The sequence below is a fragment of the Calypte anna genome, chromosome 8, assembly GCF_003957555.1.
Source record: "Calypte anna isolate BGI_N300 chromosome 8, bCalAnn1_v1.p, whole genome shotgun sequence".
NCBI classification, from domain to species: Eukaryota; Metazoa; Chordata; class Aves; order Apodiformes; family Trochilidae; genus Calypte; species Calypte anna.
In genome coordinates, this window is record NC_044254.1 from 6,881,769 (window position 1) to 6,900,395 (window position 18,627).

At 40.7% G+C, this 18,627-nt stretch overlaps 1 protein-coding gene across 5 annotated transcripts; it reads right to left on the reverse strand.

The window, feature by feature from the left end:
• Nucleotides 1-464: 464 nt before the first annotated feature.
• ODR4 (odr-4 GPCR localization factor homolog) lies at nt 465-18,448 on the reverse strand. 5 transcript variants are annotated; one of them, XM_030455544.1, is made up of 14 exons: nt 18,319-18,448; nt 17,429-17,563; nt 16,216-16,347; nt 15,739-15,834; nt 14,842-14,948; nt 14,087-14,123; nt 13,824-13,964; nt 13,112-13,207; nt 12,628-12,693; nt 10,869-10,997; nt 10,248-10,338; nt 8,540-8,725; nt 3,602-3,694; nt 465-1,681 (listed from the first exon to the last, which is right to left on the reverse strand). In XM_030455544.1, exons 2-14 carry the CDS (start codon nt 17,525-17,527, stop codon nt 1,614-1,616), a joined length of 1,341 nt encoding a protein of 446 aa, XP_030311404.1. In that variant the 5' UTR covers nt 17,528-17,563; nt 18,319-18,448; the 3' UTR covers nt 465-1,613. The 5 variants fall into 5 exon arrangements, with proteins under 5 accessions (XP_030311404.1, XP_030311403.1, XP_030311405.1 ...); XM_030455543.1 differs by having other exon boundaries at nt 18,285-18,443; XM_030455545.1 differs by lacking the exon at nt 18,319-18,448 and adding an exon at nt 18,171-18,271.
• Nucleotides 18,449-18,627: the final 179 nt, after the last annotated feature.

Sequence of the window (18,627 nt, forward strand, 5' to 3'; positions counted from 1 at the left end):
GCAACCATTTGGTATCTTACCTCCAAAGGCATCCTCCCTTTTCCACCCTCCCTCCCCCCAAAAAGGAAAGAAAAGAAAAAAAAAAAAGAAGAATTTGTTTCTTCTCATTACTCCTTTGTTCCTCCTTCTAACAAAGACTTTAGCATAGCACCTTTTAAACTGAGTGTATTTTGAAGGACATTAAAAAAATCCTCATTTTCTAGACAGCACTCGACCTCCCACAGAATTATTTTCTTTTGCATAATGCCATTTTGCCTGTTGATTCCATACATTTGCACAGAACATGGATAAAACATTCAGCAGGACTCACCTGACGTCAGTGCCTCCATCAAAACATTCTCTTTCCTCCGAGATCCTACTCGAGCAATACTCAGCACAACAGACCAACACAGTGTTAGCATAGTTCTAAAACCAGATCTTTTTCCAAACATGTAAAAACAGAATACACAGCGGAGGCAACAGTATTTAAGACATCTTTCTCAGTTGCCCTTTATTAAAAGCATCCCAGTACATCCCTGGTTATGCTTTAGAACTGAAGTGTTTGTGTTTTTTCATAATGGTCCAGTGTGCCTTTGTATAAAAAAGAAATTTGCAGTGGTACTAAAACACTCTAAAATCTGGAATTCTTTTCTGTTGTAGTTCAGATCCAAGTAAACATCTTTATCTTTACATCTTTATTAGCCTTACTAACATTCTTCCCTCTGTCCCCTCTTCTCATGACAAGTATATATAGCAGTATATATTACCACCTAACATACCCAGCAGAATATCTCATAAGGAAAGTTATCTGTATATAGTCTAAAAATCCTGATTAGCAAACAATTTCAACAACTTGCATGGATCTACAAGATAATCCACAAGGGCTACCTAGATGTAGCTGTTGCTGAAACATTTAATTTTCCAAGAAAACAATGACTGCATCAGAACGGGACAGAGATCTCCTCATCCATAGCTACCAAGTAAATAGCAGCACATATATATTTTATATATATATATATGATCTCAAAAGTTCTACATATTTTGTTGATTTGAGTTCCCCAGGTCTTGAACGGAGGCATTTACAGGGTTAATTGGTCTAGTCTTGAAACTACTAGAAACTATTTGTATACCTGTTATTCTAATTAACCAATATTACCTAAAAATAATGCATGTGGCTTCATTACATATATATTTTTCCTCTGATTAACTATGAGAGGAGACTTCTCTTAGGAAAGAAACCTTAAAGCACAAATTGTCACACCTGGTAACTACACAAGTCTTACAAATACCCTGAAAAATACCAGTAGTAGCATTTTCCTTAAAACAGCAAATAGAAGGAAAATTAAGGTTCTACATTTGTTTAAGGGATCCTTCTAGAATACAACACTGTTATTCTTTTATGGCAAACAACAAGGTTAGTTTCTTGTAAATTTGATTCACCTTCTACTTGATATTGTAACCTCATGAATCTACCTGATACAGAAGTGCATGCTTGAACAAGGTAACTGAACCTATCATTACAGTTGGGATTGCACATTTAACTGGGGAACAGTTCTTAATTACTAACATATTAAACCCAGATGTTTCCATCTTGTTATTGGCCCATACTTCCACGAAGCTCCAGGTGCTGCAGCTTAATCACTGAAGTAATTGAAAGAGAAGATCGATGCAAAGACTGCGACAGCAGCTGCTATGACCACACCTAAAACAACAAAGGAAAGGCACCCAGTGAGTGGCAGGGGCAGCAGAGTCAACAGCAGCAAGGGTGTGGAGGGCAGGGTCAAGACAAATGACAAGCAGAAGGAGAAACAATCAGAGCCACCCCAAAACCAATCTACCACTGCTAAGCTCAAATCTAAAGTGAGGATGTTTGATAATCGATTATTAAAGCTCCAGACGACATTTCTGATCAGAGTAAGGTCCTTCCAGAAACCTAATACTCCATACTTCTGTAATAACTTGGCCATGTCCTGGCCCATAAAATAGTGCACTGACTCTGCACTACTGCTTCATTCATAGAATCACAGAATCATAGAATTGGCTGGGTTGGAAGGGACCTCAGAGACCATCAAGTCCAACCCTTGATCCACTCCTGCTGCAGTTCCCAGCCCATGGCACTGAGTGCCACATCCAGTCTCTTTTTAAATATCTCCAGACACGGAGAATCCACTACTTCCCTGGGCAGCCCATTCCAATGTCTGATCACTTTCTCCATAAAGAAATTCTTTCTAATGTCCAACCTAAACCTCCCCTGGCACAACTTGAGACCGTGCCCTCTTGTCTTGCTGAGAGCTGCCTGGGAAAAGAGACCAACCCCCCCCTGGCTCCAACCTCCTTTCAGGGAGTTGTAGAGAGTGATGAGGTCTCCCCTGAGCCTCCTCTTCTCCAGGCTGAACACCCCCAGCTCCCTCAGCCTCTCCTCATAGGATCTGTGCTCGAGTCCCTTCACCAGCCTGGTTGCCCTCCTTTGGACCTGCTCCAGGACCTTGATATCCTTCCTAAACGGGGGGGCCCAAATTCCAGGAATCGGGCCAGAAAAAATAAAAGCACTAAGCTTTAAGGAACAAAAGCCATTAGGAAGAAATTCTTTAGTGTGCGGGTGGTGAGACACTGGCACAGGTTGCCCAGTGAGGTTGTGGCTGCCTCCTCCCTGGAAGTGTTCGAGGCCAGGTTGGAGGGGCCTTGGAGCAACCTGGGCTGGTGGGAGGTGTCCCTGCCCATGGAAAGGGGTTGAAATTAGATGACCTTTAAGGTTTTTTCTCTTCTGAATGGCATTACATCTACTCTGTCAGTCTCTGTGTAGCACAACAGTCATTTTCCTATTGATTAACATGCTTCCTCCTGATGCAGTTGAGAAGATGACACACAAAAAACCAAAACACCTGACTGATGATTCAAGGGAAAGCATTTCTATAGCCAAAGCAAACACATATTTACTGATACTACTCTTTAATCTTCAAGTTACCATGTTCAACTTGTAAGAATTAATAGAAAGCTCCAAGAATAAACAGAAATCAAAAGTTAGTTTTGTTAACTCAAGTGTAACTGTATTTTTATATGAAGGCAGTCAAAGCTCCCTGCAAAGAGAACTGTACCAAGTGCAGAAAGACAGATGACAGGCTGGATGAATGAGTATCATGAAGAAGTTGTAGTTGAAAGACAAGCTCTGTGGCTGGGTGTTTCCTGACTTACTGAGGCTGACAATTAGCACCCAAGCCCTTATGTATTTGTCAGCTTCTGAAGATTCAGTGAGTCACTGCTCAATTTGTGGATGCCAACTTGTCAAAGCCATTCAACTAGTACAGAATTCTAGAAGTGGTAACTCTTCAAAAAATCAGAAATAAAGCTACGAGCCTTTTGTATTGACTTGTAGGCTGAAAGAATGCAAACACTGGTTTTGTTCCAGCTGCAGGTTGTGATTCTTTCTTCCCCAGAAACATTTTGCACCTACAACACTGAAATGGGGACTCATTTTAGAAAAGCTGTTGTATTAAATTAGCAGCAGAAATTAAGACTTTTTAATTCATTTCATGAGTTTATTTATAATGCTGTGGAAGGTAACAGGACTGAAAGAGCCCATCATTCCTGGATTGCCAGAGCAAAATCAGGGAAGTAAACATACCCATATTTTGTTGAAGTTTCATCAACAACGTTGCTTTTGTCAGCTTTTTCTCTTGTGTGTCATCCACGTTGTCAGTAACTGGACAAATGTCAACTGCATGGAAATCAAGTGAAGAAGTAAATACCAGGTGAAAAACTAGTAGCTGTGTTTTACAGTTGAATTAACACAAAAGGCCAAGGACTTCATATCAGCTTTATAAAGTACATTTTTAAAGTAGGAAAACACAGTTAACTGCTGTAGAATTGGCCCAGTATCAACAGTATAGTACTAACCTATTCTGTATGGCTGAAGTAAAAAAAAAAAAAAAAAAAAAAGAGCAAAAATAAATACAATTGGGAAGAAGTTCCTCCTTTTAAAGTCATTTTCCACACCCTGCTTTGAGAGAAACCTTTCTAACAGCTTCTACATGCCCTGGAGACAATGTGGAGGGAAACACCAAAATGAGCTATTAACCACCTCCCAGGATCAAAGTTTTCCCTTCAAAGCCATTTCTGCAGAGTTCAGGCTACATGCAAACCCACTGCCACTAGAAAAGTGAACAGAGCATCATTTCCATACCCAGCAGCTATAAATGCTTTTCTTTCAAAGCACAGAAATTCCTTTGAAGACCTCTTAGAAAGACACCTTCAGAGCAGAAATAGAGGACACACACATTCCCCCCTGGAATAATTACTAAATCCTTAGACTGCTCAGCCAGGAAGTGACAGAGCTGATGGGATTCAAACCCATATATAACTATTTCCTTTCCAAAGATCTCCCTAACCACATGGCTATATCCAGCTTGTAAGAGAGGGGGAGGAAAGAAAGGAGATTAATCTTGAGCCCTCTGGCTGAACTTCTTCATTTGTTCCTCACAGAGCAAGTATGCTTTGGACTGTGCTGCTAAGGGATAAAGCTGCTTGATGGTGGAGAGCCAAATTTGCATTCCTGATCCCTGGATAGTTTGCTAAGGCATCCCTCGTCAAAAGTTCCTGACTATGATTCAGTAGCTGCTATTGCAGGTATCTTCTGGACAAGTAAGCATTAAGAGAAAGTGTTTGTGCTACTGCAGGGAGTTCTAGATGCCTTCAGAAAGAACAGAATCTGTGTGATAAGGAAAAGACAGATTGTTTATAGTCATTAAATGACCAAGAAAAACTCACAGCAAGACCAGAAACGAAGTTCTAGCAGCCCACAGAACACTGATCTAAATAAAACAGATACCCCACTTCCAGTGCAGAGCTGTCAATCAATTGTAAATTACAAATGATGCAGGGTATGAGTCCTAGGAAAAGGATTTTCATGGAAAAGTACTTTCTCTATCATACCATTAGCTATGGAGGAAACGTCTAATCCAGGTGTGTGATCAGCAAGGTTGTTCCTGCCATGAGTCATGGGCATGATTGCCTCCAAAATCTTCTGAAGTCAAACTTACACAAGATCTGTTGTGTAGGCTAAAGCATTCAAACCAGGTATTTATGACCTACCTTTAGCCATTTTTACCCCTGAACCCACTGACTTTGCATAGGATGTGCTACAGCAGAGCAATTAATAATTGTCTGATATGAATCTTAATAGGTCAGCAAGTTATACAGATACACACACATGCAACATTAAATGTAAACATTGCTTTGAGATCTGTCTCCAAGCTGCACAGATATGCAAAATAAAAATAAGGACACAACACTTCAATGCAAGTGGTGCTTTTTTGAAGGGAAATCATCACATATCTCTCCAGCCCACTGGTCCACGATGAGGCTGCAGTTTCAACACACCCTAGATAGCCCAGATAAAGAGCTCATATCATAAATATATGAGCAGAAATCTTCAGCTAGAGTACATAAACTACTAATTGTTGCAAGATGGCTTTGTAAGTAAGTACCTTAACTAGCCACTATGAGCACCCTGTTCTCTCTAAACTACTTAAGAGTTTTCAATTCCCTAAAATAACATATCACTTTTCCAGAAGCTGACCCTATTTCTCAGGTCACCTTTGAAGTCCAGATTCAGCAGGTTTCTTTCTTCTGCTTTAGTTCTGATGAGCAAGTAGGAGAGCTTGTGCCCTTAAACTCTGTGTTTCTTTGCATCTTGCTAAGAACTGCTGCACTTTTCTGAAGGCAGTTTTTGAAGCCCACTTGCTCAGAAAAAAATAAACAAACAAACAAAAAAACCCCACAAAAAACACAAAAAGAAAGAAAAAAAGAAAAAAACAAGAAGAGAAAAGAAGAAAAAAAAAGCAAACCTCTGGAGCTATTTAGTTACCAAAGGCATCAATGCCACTAAGTTACAGAGGCTTCCTTTTGAAGCAGCTGTGGTATAAAATCCACAAATAGTTTCCAAACCCAGATGCTTTCTAGCACCAATTTTATGAATCTTTAATTATTCATTTTGCTAGCAAAGACAGGGAAGTGATTACCACTACAGAAGTCTTATTTCTGTTGATCCACTCAGGGTATTTAACAACCCCCCTCCTCCTGGCACCAAGGAGGAGCAGGGATTTAGTAAAGCCAATCATAAATACAGAGCTTTCAATTGCTTCTGTTAAAGCATTAAATACCTTGCAAGTACAGTGTTAGAGCTATTTATATCTTTCAGTTATAAATAGGCCAGGTTTTACTTTCTATTTTCAATGTAACAATTTTAAACCATGACCCACTAGTGACTTCACTGGAAAGCACAAGAAATCAAGAGAAAAAACTGTAGGAGCTGGCAGCAGAGGCTGAACTAAGTACGACTGCAAAACTGACTTTCTCAAAATACCTTTATGTCTTATATTTTGACTAAAAGCTGCTTAAAAATACATCTTTTAGCTATGCTGATTAGATCCTCCTCTTCTCAAGTGTTTATTTTAAGGAGCAATGAAAAAAGAAATCTCTGAAATGCTCATGTTCTTGAATTTTAAACAAATCTTTTTATCAGCAAACTTTCCCCAGAACTTCCCTATGGCAGCAGTTCCAGTTAATTCAAGGTTGCTGCCTAAGATCTCAGGAATTTTGATACAAACAGAAAAACTGATAATAGCATTTACTGTAAAATTATTTTCATACCATTACTGAATATTGACCAATAAACTCTATAAGACCAATAAGCTAAGCTCTAAGAAAAAATAAATGCCACACAAGCTGGAATGATGTGCTGAAAAAGCCTTTTGACACATGAGAAACCTAAACCTCTCATTGTATCACAAGAACTTGTTCACACTAATATTGAGACACGTTGTACCAAAGGACCAATAAAAATCAAGTTGCAAAGTTAATGCATTTTCTTACAAGACAGAACACTTTTCTTACACACTTGGCAGCTTTAATACCTAAAATGGCCTTCCTGATGTTAATAAAAGTGTATAAATAACTTCTGATTTTAATAAATCACAAGTTAATAATGCTGTAACAGTGACTCAGCCAGAACAGCACTGTGCCACTACCATTATTGCTATCACTGCTATTAACACAACTCATTCTCTGGACAATCTTTGTGGGACAAGGCCAGACTCTAAGGTTTTGTTTGTGAAACCTCTTTGTATGTTTTCCTGTCTCCTCTGCTATGCAGGTGAGAGAAAAACCCCCCACACCTAAGTCTGAAACCAGCAAGCTCCAAGAAGACACAAACTCATTTTTTGAGCTACCTGGACATCATTTTCCACCTATGACTGGCACCAAATCAACTGGAGTAACAGCAATGCATCACAGGGATCTTTCTTCCAGACCACACATCCTTACATCAGCAGCAGAGCTGAACTGAATCATCTCCCCACTCCCTCCCACACCTATCTACACTGCTACAACAATATTAATTTGCCTGCCTAAATTATACTAATTCCTTAAAGCTCAGTGATAGTTAACTTTATATTATCTTGTGTTATCTTGTAACACAGGAGAGATTTTTATTGGCTTTCCTGTTTTTCCTGAGGTTCCTGAGCTGTGTGTATCTTCTACACCTCCAGGTAATGAAGCAGATTTTAGCTAACGTGTTTAATTAAAAGCCTGGGAAAAACTGATTAATTTATGAATTTCTGGTTAACTCTGAAATTAAGAAACTCAGAAACCTCCTCAAGTAAACAAGAAGGTCAAGTAGAATATCAGCCATCACAGTTCACCCTACATAGCAAGCTTATTGCTACACTTCCCATTTTTTTGTCCCCAAGTACTAACATCAAAAAGTATGCATGGTTCTTGTCTGAGAATGTGTGGGTTTTTTGTTTTTTAATTTAAATTATAAAGCTGTAAACTGAAGCTTGTATTCATGTTGATGGGGGGGAAAAAGGGGAGAAAAGAGATCTCTTCCCTGAGGTCACAGGTCGCATTATGAGATGAATTTCAATTATAAATTTAACTCCTACATTGAAATTAAAGTCAAATGGGAAAAAATCCACAAACCAGGAAACAATACAAGCCAGAACTACTAAAAAAAGTAACCAGAAAATAAAGCTTTAAAGGTTTTTCTTACAGTTCAGCTGCCTGTCTAGGATCACTCCTAATCCATGTGCCAATAATGTCTGCAAACCTTGTTTAATCATTAATTATCTGCTGCAGCTGAAGAGCTGCAACCATGGCTGCAGAAATAATGCAGCCCTGCACTGGAAATGGGGTATCTGTTTTATTTAGATCAGTGTTCTGTGGGCTGCTAAAACTTGGTTTCTGGTCTTGCTGTGTGTCTTTCTTGATCATTTAATGAATATAAACAATCTGTCTTTTCCTTATCACACATGCATGTGAAAGAGCCAAACATTTGATAGGAGAAAAGAGAGGTCTGTAACAAGCTGAACACAAAAACCACATGAAACTACCATTTTTCACAAATATATTTAAGCCATAATTGGACTGATATAAATCCTGAGTGCTTGATATGGCGTGAGCCAATTTCAAGTATATCCATATCTATCTAAAACTGGCTTATGCCATTAGTCAACATTTTCATAATCCATGATGCAGTCTCTCCTGGTTCTCAGAAACTGTTTACCTGTGCTGATTTCCTCTGCTATATGGATATCTTCAGCTCGCACAGACTGATCCAACATCTCAACAAAACGTTCCTGGATTTCTCCAGTGGCCTCATCACCAAATTTATAATCACTGAGCATCACACTGGATCCAGCAACAGGGACAAACAGTCTTTGAGGTAAGACATGATATTCCTTCTCCAAATCTAAAAGAAAAGAGGGGAAAAACACCATTCAAATAAAAGCCTTGCCAGTTATGGTAAGATTCCTTGCCAGTTATGATAAGATTCCTCAGTAATCTCTGACTATAAAGATAAAGCTATTGCAAAAGCACTGCTCCAGGTTTCCATCTAAAAATCCTGGTTTCAGGCATGGCTTGGGCAGTTGTTACAGCTGTTACAAGGCTACTATTAACTTATGTTCTTACATTGGCCTCTCCAGAAATACTCGAGATACCTCCAAAACAGACCGTAAAATGTTAAACAGACCTTTTTTTCGTGTTTAGACTGACTAGCAAAAAGAACTCTGGGAAACACTACAGATAAGAGAGTGCACCATGTGATTTCAACACCACCGAGAACTGCAACAGCTTCAGGCCATTGGGAGACACAAAGTGCTGGTGCCACCTACTGAGGAAACTAAAAACTGCAACTCAGCTGGAAACGTCTGGTGGGGTAAAGTCTGGGTAAAACCCAGAAAAAAACGCATTGCCTTAAAGTCAACGGTAATCAAGAACACAAATCTTTTTTCCTTACACAATGAATCTGTTTCAAAGGCTTTCCCTGATATAAAAGCTTCAAATTTATATTTAAATTAATAAGCAATATTTGTTTTAAAAACAACCAAACAAAAAACCCAACGTAACAAGAGGATAACTTGATACTGCTGCACTGACTCAAAAACCCCTCAAGAATCCCCCAGATGGGAGATATGGTCTCAGCATTTACCCCCTTAATTTTTAATATAATGATAGGAAGTTTTTATTTTTGTTAGATCAATTTGCATTGTGATCTGGCAGCAACATGGTGTTAAATTCAAGCTAATGCAATCCAGCAATTATTCATGGTGCTGAAATACCTGATTCTTTAAAAGACAAAATATGTGCAACAGTATTGGAGGAAGTGAAATAAACTAGGGGACAGAGACAATACAAATGATGTATTTGTATTGTCAGCTAAAAAGAAAAAATCAGAATAATTCACATCATAATCCCCCCACCCAATGTTTATTTAATTTAATTAACATCCAGAGCTCCTGTCCACTAGCATTTGTAACACGGGCCATGGAAAGCCACATCCATCTGGCTCTTTGAGTCACCAATTTTTAGCATACTTCAATATTAATAGGAATAATATACAACTTTTTTTTTTTTAAAATACAACTTACAGTGTCCAAGTTAGAGTCAGAACTTCAGTTCCAACTTCAGTGACAGGAGTTTCAGCTACATCATTTTTAAAAATTTCAGAACTTGTGATCAGTGAGAGAGAAGCTGCAATGGCAATTTATAGACACTGAACACAAACCTGCTGTGAAAGCTGTGATGCCAGAGAACATAACTGAACCTGACAACATTTCTCCAGGTTTAAGAAAAGGTCAAGGCTGCCAAATAGAAACTGTGGCACTTGCTTTTTGTTCTGCTCTAACCATACTCAAACTTCAGCAAACCAGAATTTTCTACAACAAGCAGAATTCACCACAAATACAAGCTGCTGGTTTTTTAATCCCTACTTTTTTTGTGAGGTCCTTCATTTATAATCATATCTTCAAATAGTATTTCACAACGATCACTCAATGTGTTTATGATGTCTCTTTTCAATGCCTGCAAGAATAAAGGGAAAACATCAGTAATATAAAACCCATTTACATAACAGCAAAAATATTAAAATCAAAAAAAGAAAATAATAAAAGATAAATGAAAAACTGAGGAAAATTTTAGTATTGTTAGAATAAAAACTGACAACTTCCAGATATTAACATTAAAACTAAACAAAAATAACCATAAACCATTGACTCAATAAGAGGGAAAAAACAACCACTGAACAAATTATCTGTACTTTCCTTCTACACATACAAAAATACAGTCTGTAGACTTTTCTGAATTTTGAGAAAATTCTTCAAACCTCAATCACTTTGACAATTTGTGCAAATAAGCACCAGAGAACAGCTCTAGCAAGACTGAAGCTGCTAGCAGTGAAAAAGGAAATTAACCCACCACAGTTGCACAGATAGTTTCTAAAACGTTAAGTGGATGAAAATTTTCCCACTTCAGACCATGTCATTTTGGCAAGGAAAAACCAGTACCACAAATTTAATGTATTTATCTTTCTGATTAATTAACATTTTTAATACCTGAATAGCTTCTTTAACTTTAGGCTTATTGTTATGGATGTAGGCTCTGCATTTCACAGCACCTTTGAGATTTATGGAACCACTGCAGACCTGGACTGTAGCTGTTGATCTATGGCTTGAACCTTGGGACTGAAAAATAAACAAGTTTCAGTTTTATCTTGTTACCAATGCACTAGCATACCTTAAGATGCTTACAAATAACATCTCTTTCCCCATAATTTATAACTCCAATTTTATTTATTTTTTTCTTAGTTAAGACCAAAACCCTCTCTCATTTTCCATTACGGAAAATATATTAACTTTTCCAGACATTCCATTTCTTGCAAGTATTTGTGTCTAAAAGACTTTTAAAACTTTGCAGGCAAGTGGCTCGTGGCTATTATTAGTATTGCAAACTAGAAATCTTTTTAAGATTGTTCTTTTTAAACAATTAACTTTGTATGCTTACTATACAGCCACAATAACCTACGGTATCCTGAGAGTCATCCCCCATCTGTCAGTACTAAATTATAAATGTGGTCACATTTAGAATGTGTCAAACTGTTGCCTAGATATATCTGCCCTAATTACCTAAACAATCAGTGTGTTGTAGGAAGGACTCTAAGACAGCACTTATAAGACAGGGATACAGGAAGTACGTAAACTACTGCCAAAAAAACCCCAGCACCTTAGTTTCTCTGAGGCAACTAACCACTGGAACAATGCAACAACAAAAGCTCAGATACTTATCAACTCCTTAAAATGGCATTTTGTAAATTTCCTAGAAGTTTTGCTGAGCAGAACTTTAGAGAAATCAGGAACTCCCTGAGGAACTAGGGGGGCCCATGCTGTGTGACAAGCCTACAAAACAATGCCCAGGCACAATGGGACTTTAGGACCAAGACTGGGACAATTCAGTGTTCAAGTCAGCAACACCTCAGGTAGAGAGGAAACTCCTGACACAAACCCAACACCTCCAGGTGATTCAGCTCCCAGGGCCTGTCCCTCAATCCATCATGAGTGACTGAGCTGCTGATGAAAGCATTCAGGTGAGTGTCCACAGCTTGCATGACAAGCCTGGAGAAAAGGAGGCTCTGAGGTGACCTTGGAGCAACTTTCCAGTATCTGAAGGGGGACTAGAGGAAAGCTGGGGTAGGGCTCTTTACACAGGTGTGTAGTGAGAGGACAAGGGGAAATGGTTGAAAAGTTGAAGGGAGCTTTAGGTTAGACATTAGGAAAAAAGTCTTTCCTGTGGGGGTGGTGAGATGCTGGAACAGGTTGCCCAGGAAGTTGTGGCTGCCCCATCCCTGGAAGTGTTCAGGGCCAGGCTGGATGGGCCTTGAGCAACCTGGTCTGGTGGGAGGTGTCCCTGCCCATGCAGGGGGGTGGAACTGGATGATCTTTAAAGGTCCCTTCCAACCCAGCCATTCTATGATAAGGTGAAGCATGGGGTGATTGTGAGCTTCAGAACAATGAAAAGTCACCTGGAAACCAATGAACTTGTTTGTGGGTTCATTTCAATACCCAGTTTTTTACAATTTTTCTTGCAGCTGTACTGTGCAATTCTTAGACAATGATGTTCTCACAGCATGAAACTTCCCAAAGAAATCCAATGAACATGTCAATTCATCCAGTGCCACTGCCAACATCCACGGGGGGAATAAAAAGGCTTAGACACAGTAAACTGTATTTCTAGACAATAATTCATAATGCTCTTTTTTTTTATTCTATTTTATAAGAGAACAGAAAGATTATCCTTTACTAGCCACTCAGTACTTACCAGCTGTGTCAGAACTTTCACATCAGAGAACTGAGGGCTGGGCTGAGTATTTCCTCTTAACTTTTTCTGAGGTGGTGGAAAAAAAAAATTGTGTCACAAAACAGGAAAAAAAACCTCCCTGAATCAAAACCTCTCTATGATATAATGTGTGCCCTAATGCAAAAGAAACAGCACAGAAAATAGCCATGAAAATAGAATTACAAAACTCAAAGTAGAAATGAATGCATCAGGCAAAAAAGTCTCTGATCTTTATTAATATGGAGATCTTCAGAATGTCACCACCTACATCACCTTAGTCATGCTCTCTAATGAGGAGGCAGCACACTTTTAGTCAGACTTCACACATAATTATTGTGACACAAGGAGTCCTGTGTATTAGCTACCTGAAAGAGGCCAATTAGATCAACAAGTGTTGTGCAGAAGGCATTGCAGCCAATACTTTGGAACACTGTTGGGGTTTAATCCCTTTTTGTGTGGTACTCACCTGCCCTTCCAGCAGCTCTGCATCATCACCCTTAACTTGACCATTGATCAGAAAAACACCATCTTCTATTTGCTTTGACCATCGATTTAATCCATTCTTTTAAGAAAGCAAAAACACACACAAAAAAACTTGTTAAGAAAAAGGAAAGAGCTTTTCCTTAATGGAGTTGGGCAGCACTGGAAATTACAGAAATACGTGTTGTTAGCTGAGAGTTTTAAAGTCTCTGAAAAATCTGTCTATACATTTGCCAGAAGCTTCATCTTAAAGCAAACATGTTCAGAATCTATCCATTAAGAATCAAGTACCACAAAATCTTTCAGTGCTATCCCAGGGACAAGATTTTTGTATAGATGGATGCAGCCCCCTGAAAGTCAGTTCGTATTTAAAGTAAGCCATACCCCCTACTCTAACTGGATGTGACCCTTCACTAGGTAAAGCAGAAGATTCTTTAGTTGGAATAATCATGACAACTGCCAAATAATTTTGAGCAAAGGAAACTGCCAACACTAAGCACAGCAGATAAAAAGCTATCTGCATTTTTTACACTACAAATGCTTCATAGTAACTCTTAATTAGATCTGAAAGAAGACTAAGTACCAAATACTCTCTGCTGATAGTCCTATTCTCCTCCTCACATTAATTCTTTCTGTTTAATGTAATGGTCAAAAGAATAAATGCAGGGACCATCTAGACAACTGGTGGAGGCAGTTACCTTTGTGTTCTTCTCCAAGTCATGGTTGGGTGAAGTAGTAAGAAGTGGAATGTGAATGTTAACATTGACTGTGCAGTACAAAGTTGACCAGGAAGCAGACAGAGCGCTCTGGTATTTCCAGTCTGCTGGTTTAGCTGAGCTCTGGGAGCAGAAATAAACAAAAAGCAGCTATACAAAACACTGTGTAACTCAGAGATATTTTTTTAAACATTATTTGCTCATGTATGCAAAGCTGTATATGACACACAGGATGATGAACTTACCTTTGGATCTTGTACATCATAGGTTCGGCAAACTACTCTTTGCTACTTAAAGAAAAAGATCAGGTGAAAGCAAAAAAAACCCCAAAACTAATAAGAACAATTCACAATTAACTTTGCCCTTAACTTTAACTTATTTCTCTGAGAAAAGTTCTCACCTTTCATTAGTGTAAAAAAGTGGACAGACATTTGACTGTAAGCTTCAACAACCATAGTGATGCTGTCTCATCTCTTACAAATAGATGAAGATCAATAGGAACTGCCAGGGAGAACCACCAAGGCACCAATTTGCAATTTGTCCTCATTTCACTCACCTCACTATGGGAAAGAGAGGAGACTGCTTTGTCTCTTGCTTTCTCTCCTTGTATTATCCCATTATCAACAGCCCCAGCACTCCTCTGCAGCACTGATCCCACACACCCACTGCTCCCCCCTGGCCTGTCAGTAGCATCAGGAACAGCAGCTATACAGCATTCTGGGTGCTTTTTGTCAATTTATGCAAATCAAAACTAACTGGGGAGGCAGAACTTGATGCCACCACACACAAAAACCTAACAGTAAGAAATGATGGAAATCCTGCAAGGATAAGAGGGTGAGTAGTCTTATCATGGCTAATCAGAAAACTCCATCATTTCAACTTGTGCCTATCTGAACTCAAACAACTTTCCCTCCCCAATTTATTATTTAGTCAGGAATAACAAAAGAAACAAAGCTGGGGGCAGCTGTCTCAGTCAATCCACCTAGCTCATAAAGGATACTTCTTTGTAGCAGAACAAATCTGAAGAGCTGCTCTGTCTGAGATCTCCTCCTCAGAAGGTTTCCAGAGCCGCCTTCTACTCAAGGACTTCTCCACTGAGAAGATTAGCTAAGGATGAAAAAGTGGTATGGATTTTTTTATCAAAAATAAGGCATCATAATTTCTGAAAAACAGCACTTGACTACAGTTCTGTGCCTGCCAGCTGAGGATCAGAAGAGACAGCTGTGCAAAATGGCTACTTATTAAAAAAAAACAAAAACACCAAATAGTGCCAAAACTGAACCTGGCACATTAAGCTTCAAACCCCTCTCATGTTTACATCACTTACTTATGAGCCTACACCTACAGAACAGAAACTAAATGTGGTACCAGATGCCCCAGTCCTGCAAGAAAAATACATTTAAGTTTACTGTACATCAGCACAGTCTAGGGAGTTTTTAAACATAACCCCTAAGTCAAAACCCACTGGTTCTATACAAGATGTTACTCTTAAAACAAGCAGAACTACAGATGTTTCACCATCACAAACACCTTTAACATGAACAACTCTTTCAGACATTAAAAGCCAGCATGCTACCACTACTAACAATTGTGCCACAAGGACTTAGCTTAACATAAACCCTGAAGATGTTTTCCTTAAGCCTGAATGTCCAATTCCAGCAATACAGCAAGATTTGCTGTTACAGTCAGAAACATCCCAAGAAGCAGAAAGTGAGCAAGCACAAGCTGTGGTACAGTCCCACCAGTGATTTCTGAGCTTTCACCCTCAAAACCATACATCAAACCACAAGATTTGTGCTTTTAGAAATAAAGCAACAAAACAACAGTGTGTACTCAAGGCCATGATTAAAAAGTTACTCAGCTTTCCACATGAAGATATTCCCATCTTCCCACTTACCCTGCGCAAAGTGTTTTGGGTGTCCTTTGATAGTTCTGGGGTTGCAATAATAAATACTCCAAGGACCAGTATGCCTCCAGGGAGCATTCTAGAAACCTTAAAAAGAGAAATGACTGTGTATTAATAGGAATCAGAGATCATGCAGCTATGGTAGTCTGACACATCAAAAATTTCTAGTGAGATAAGTGTGCACAAAGAGCAGAAATTAAGTAAGCAAGATTGTCACTTTTTGGTTACTTTGAAATGTAGGAATGCAGTAACTGACAAATCTTGCTTCAGCTCTGTGAAGTCTTTGTTTTGTCACAAACTCTGAAAACAATTCAGGTGTTTTGGTCTCACACAAATTGGTTAGGAAGGTTCTTTTACTTAGGGAAAAAGGCTAAAAAAAAGTTTGAGATTACACAAGCATTATGACAGTTTTAAGGCTTATTTTGTTTCTGTTCCACCCACCCCCTTCACAACCTCCTGCTGTGCTACCTGACTGGCGTGTGTTGTTATCCACTCCTCATCAACAGATGCCAGTCTTGGAGAACTGATGCTCTCTTCCTTCTGCTCTTCCTTGGGAGGTGTTCTGACAGCCCGAATGACATAGTCTCTTTGTGGGGAGCACTTTCAAAAACATCAGAGTAAGAAAACACAGCATGAGGCTGACAGCAAGTCTGAGGATGTACTATGTATGTAACACAGTAACTGCAAGGTCTGCTTTACAGGAGGCATTCACAGAATCATAGAATTGGCTGGGTTGGAAGGGACCTCAGAGACCATCAAGTCCAACCCTTGATCCACTGCAGCTGCAGTTCCCAGCCCATGGCACACAGTGCCACATCCAGTCTCTTTTTAAATATCTCCAGACACGGAGAATCCACTACTTCCCTGGGCAGCCCATTCCAATGTCTGATCACCCTCTCTGTAAAGAAATTCTTTCTAATCTCCAACCTAAACCTCCCCTGGCACAACTTGAGACCCGGCCCTCTTGTCTTGCTGAGAATTGCCTGGGAAAAGAGCCCAACCCCCCCCTGGCTCCAACCTCCTTTCAGGTAGTTGTAGAGAGTGATGAGGTCTTCCCTGAGCCTCCTCTTCTCCAGCCTGAACACCCCCAGCTCCCTCAGCCTCTCCTCATAGGGTCTGTGCTCGAGTCCCTTCACCAGCCTGGTTGCCTGCTCCTTTGGACCTGCTCCAGCACCTCAATCTCCTTCCTGAACTGAGGGGCCCAGAACTGGACACAGGACTCAAGCTGTGGCCTCACCAGCACTGAGTACAGGGGCAGAATCACTTCCCTGGACCTGCTGGCCACCCTGTTCCTGACACAGGCCAGGATGCCATTGGCCTTCTTGGCTACCTGGGCACACTGCTGGCTCATGTTCAGCTTCCTGTTGATAAACTCTACAGCTATCTGTCACAAGAATAACTCCACCATGATTTTGCCTTTGCTTTCCTTAAAGCCTTGTTTACGGGTAAGTTTTACCTTTATGGTTTTAACTGCTGTGCTGTCTCTTTCACAAACCATTTCTGCAAGACTTCAGTAGCTGACTGACACCACAAACCCTCTCCAGAAATCCCCTCTGGTCGTATCACCACCCTCCTGCACTGTACTAGCCCAGTATAATGTTAATGGACTTATCTGATGTGATTAATGGGTTTTCTCCTGTTAACATGACTGAATAGAACAAACATAAAATATTTCACTCACCTGCCCTATTAGAAGGCCAGTGACATAAGGCTTTGGTTGTGTGCTCAGGTCTGAAAGATACTGCCCAATGCTTTCCTCAACAAAGTATGTTCTGCCCATTGCTGCAGGTTTAAGATGAAGTACTGTTCTTTCAACCTATGAAACAAGTAATTTATAAAGTCAAAGAAAGCACAGGCACTACACCAGCTACATGAAAATACGACCTCACACAAAAACCTTGAATAGGTTAATACTTTATTTGTCAGCAAAGCTTAGTTAAGCAGTTTTACAATCTGCAAATTTGGGTTTTTTTTTTAAATGAAACACATAGCTGCCTTTACTAGAGGAAGACATATGTGACACTAATTCTAGAAAAAAAACCATTTTAAACAGCTACCACTGGGATGCCCTTTGCAAGTCATGCAAGCAAACGCTAAGGAAAAACACATCAATCTCCAAGCAACAACTCCTTGCTGCGTTTCGGCAGAGGCCAGAATGCAAAGTGCACATTTTTGCACTCGCACTTCTTCTCCAGGGACTCCCCAAACTCTGCATGTGCCCACAAACACGCTGTGCGCGGTTTCCATCGCCATCCCTGAGGCATTCAGAGCACGGCATCTGCGGGCAAGGCCCCCACGGCTCCCACCGGCAGCCACCGCCTCTGTCACTGTCACCGTCACTGTTACTGTCACCGCCACCCCTCTTCTCTGCAGCCCTGTGCCGCAAGCAGCTCCACGCACCGAGGACCCGCACCAGGACTGACCCCGAGGGCGCTGACACGACGGAGCGCACGGAGGGGAGGGAAGGGCAGCGCATCCCGAGTCCCCGCACAGGGACTCGGCTCTGACCCGGGGGGAAGCGGGAAGCAGCCACGCACCGTGCCTCAGCCCATCCGCCCGGGATAAAGTCACCTCAGCACCTGCCGGTCCCCGCGCTGCCGGTGCCAGTCCCGCTCCCACGGGTGCGTCCCCGGGTTCGGCCGCCGGACCCTGACCCGCTCGCTGAGGTGGCCCGCGCGACGTCAGCGGCAGGCGCCATGCGCGCGGCGGCGCGGGAGGATGACGCGCGCAGCTCAGCCCCGAGCGCGGGAAAAGGGCGCGCAGCAAGAGGGGCGCGGCATCGCCATGCTGGGAGTGGCGGAAAGGGGTAGAGAGCCTCCGCCGGCATCTCCTCTGCTCGCACAGGCGAAACCCCAGCAGGACGAGAGGGTCGCGGCTGAC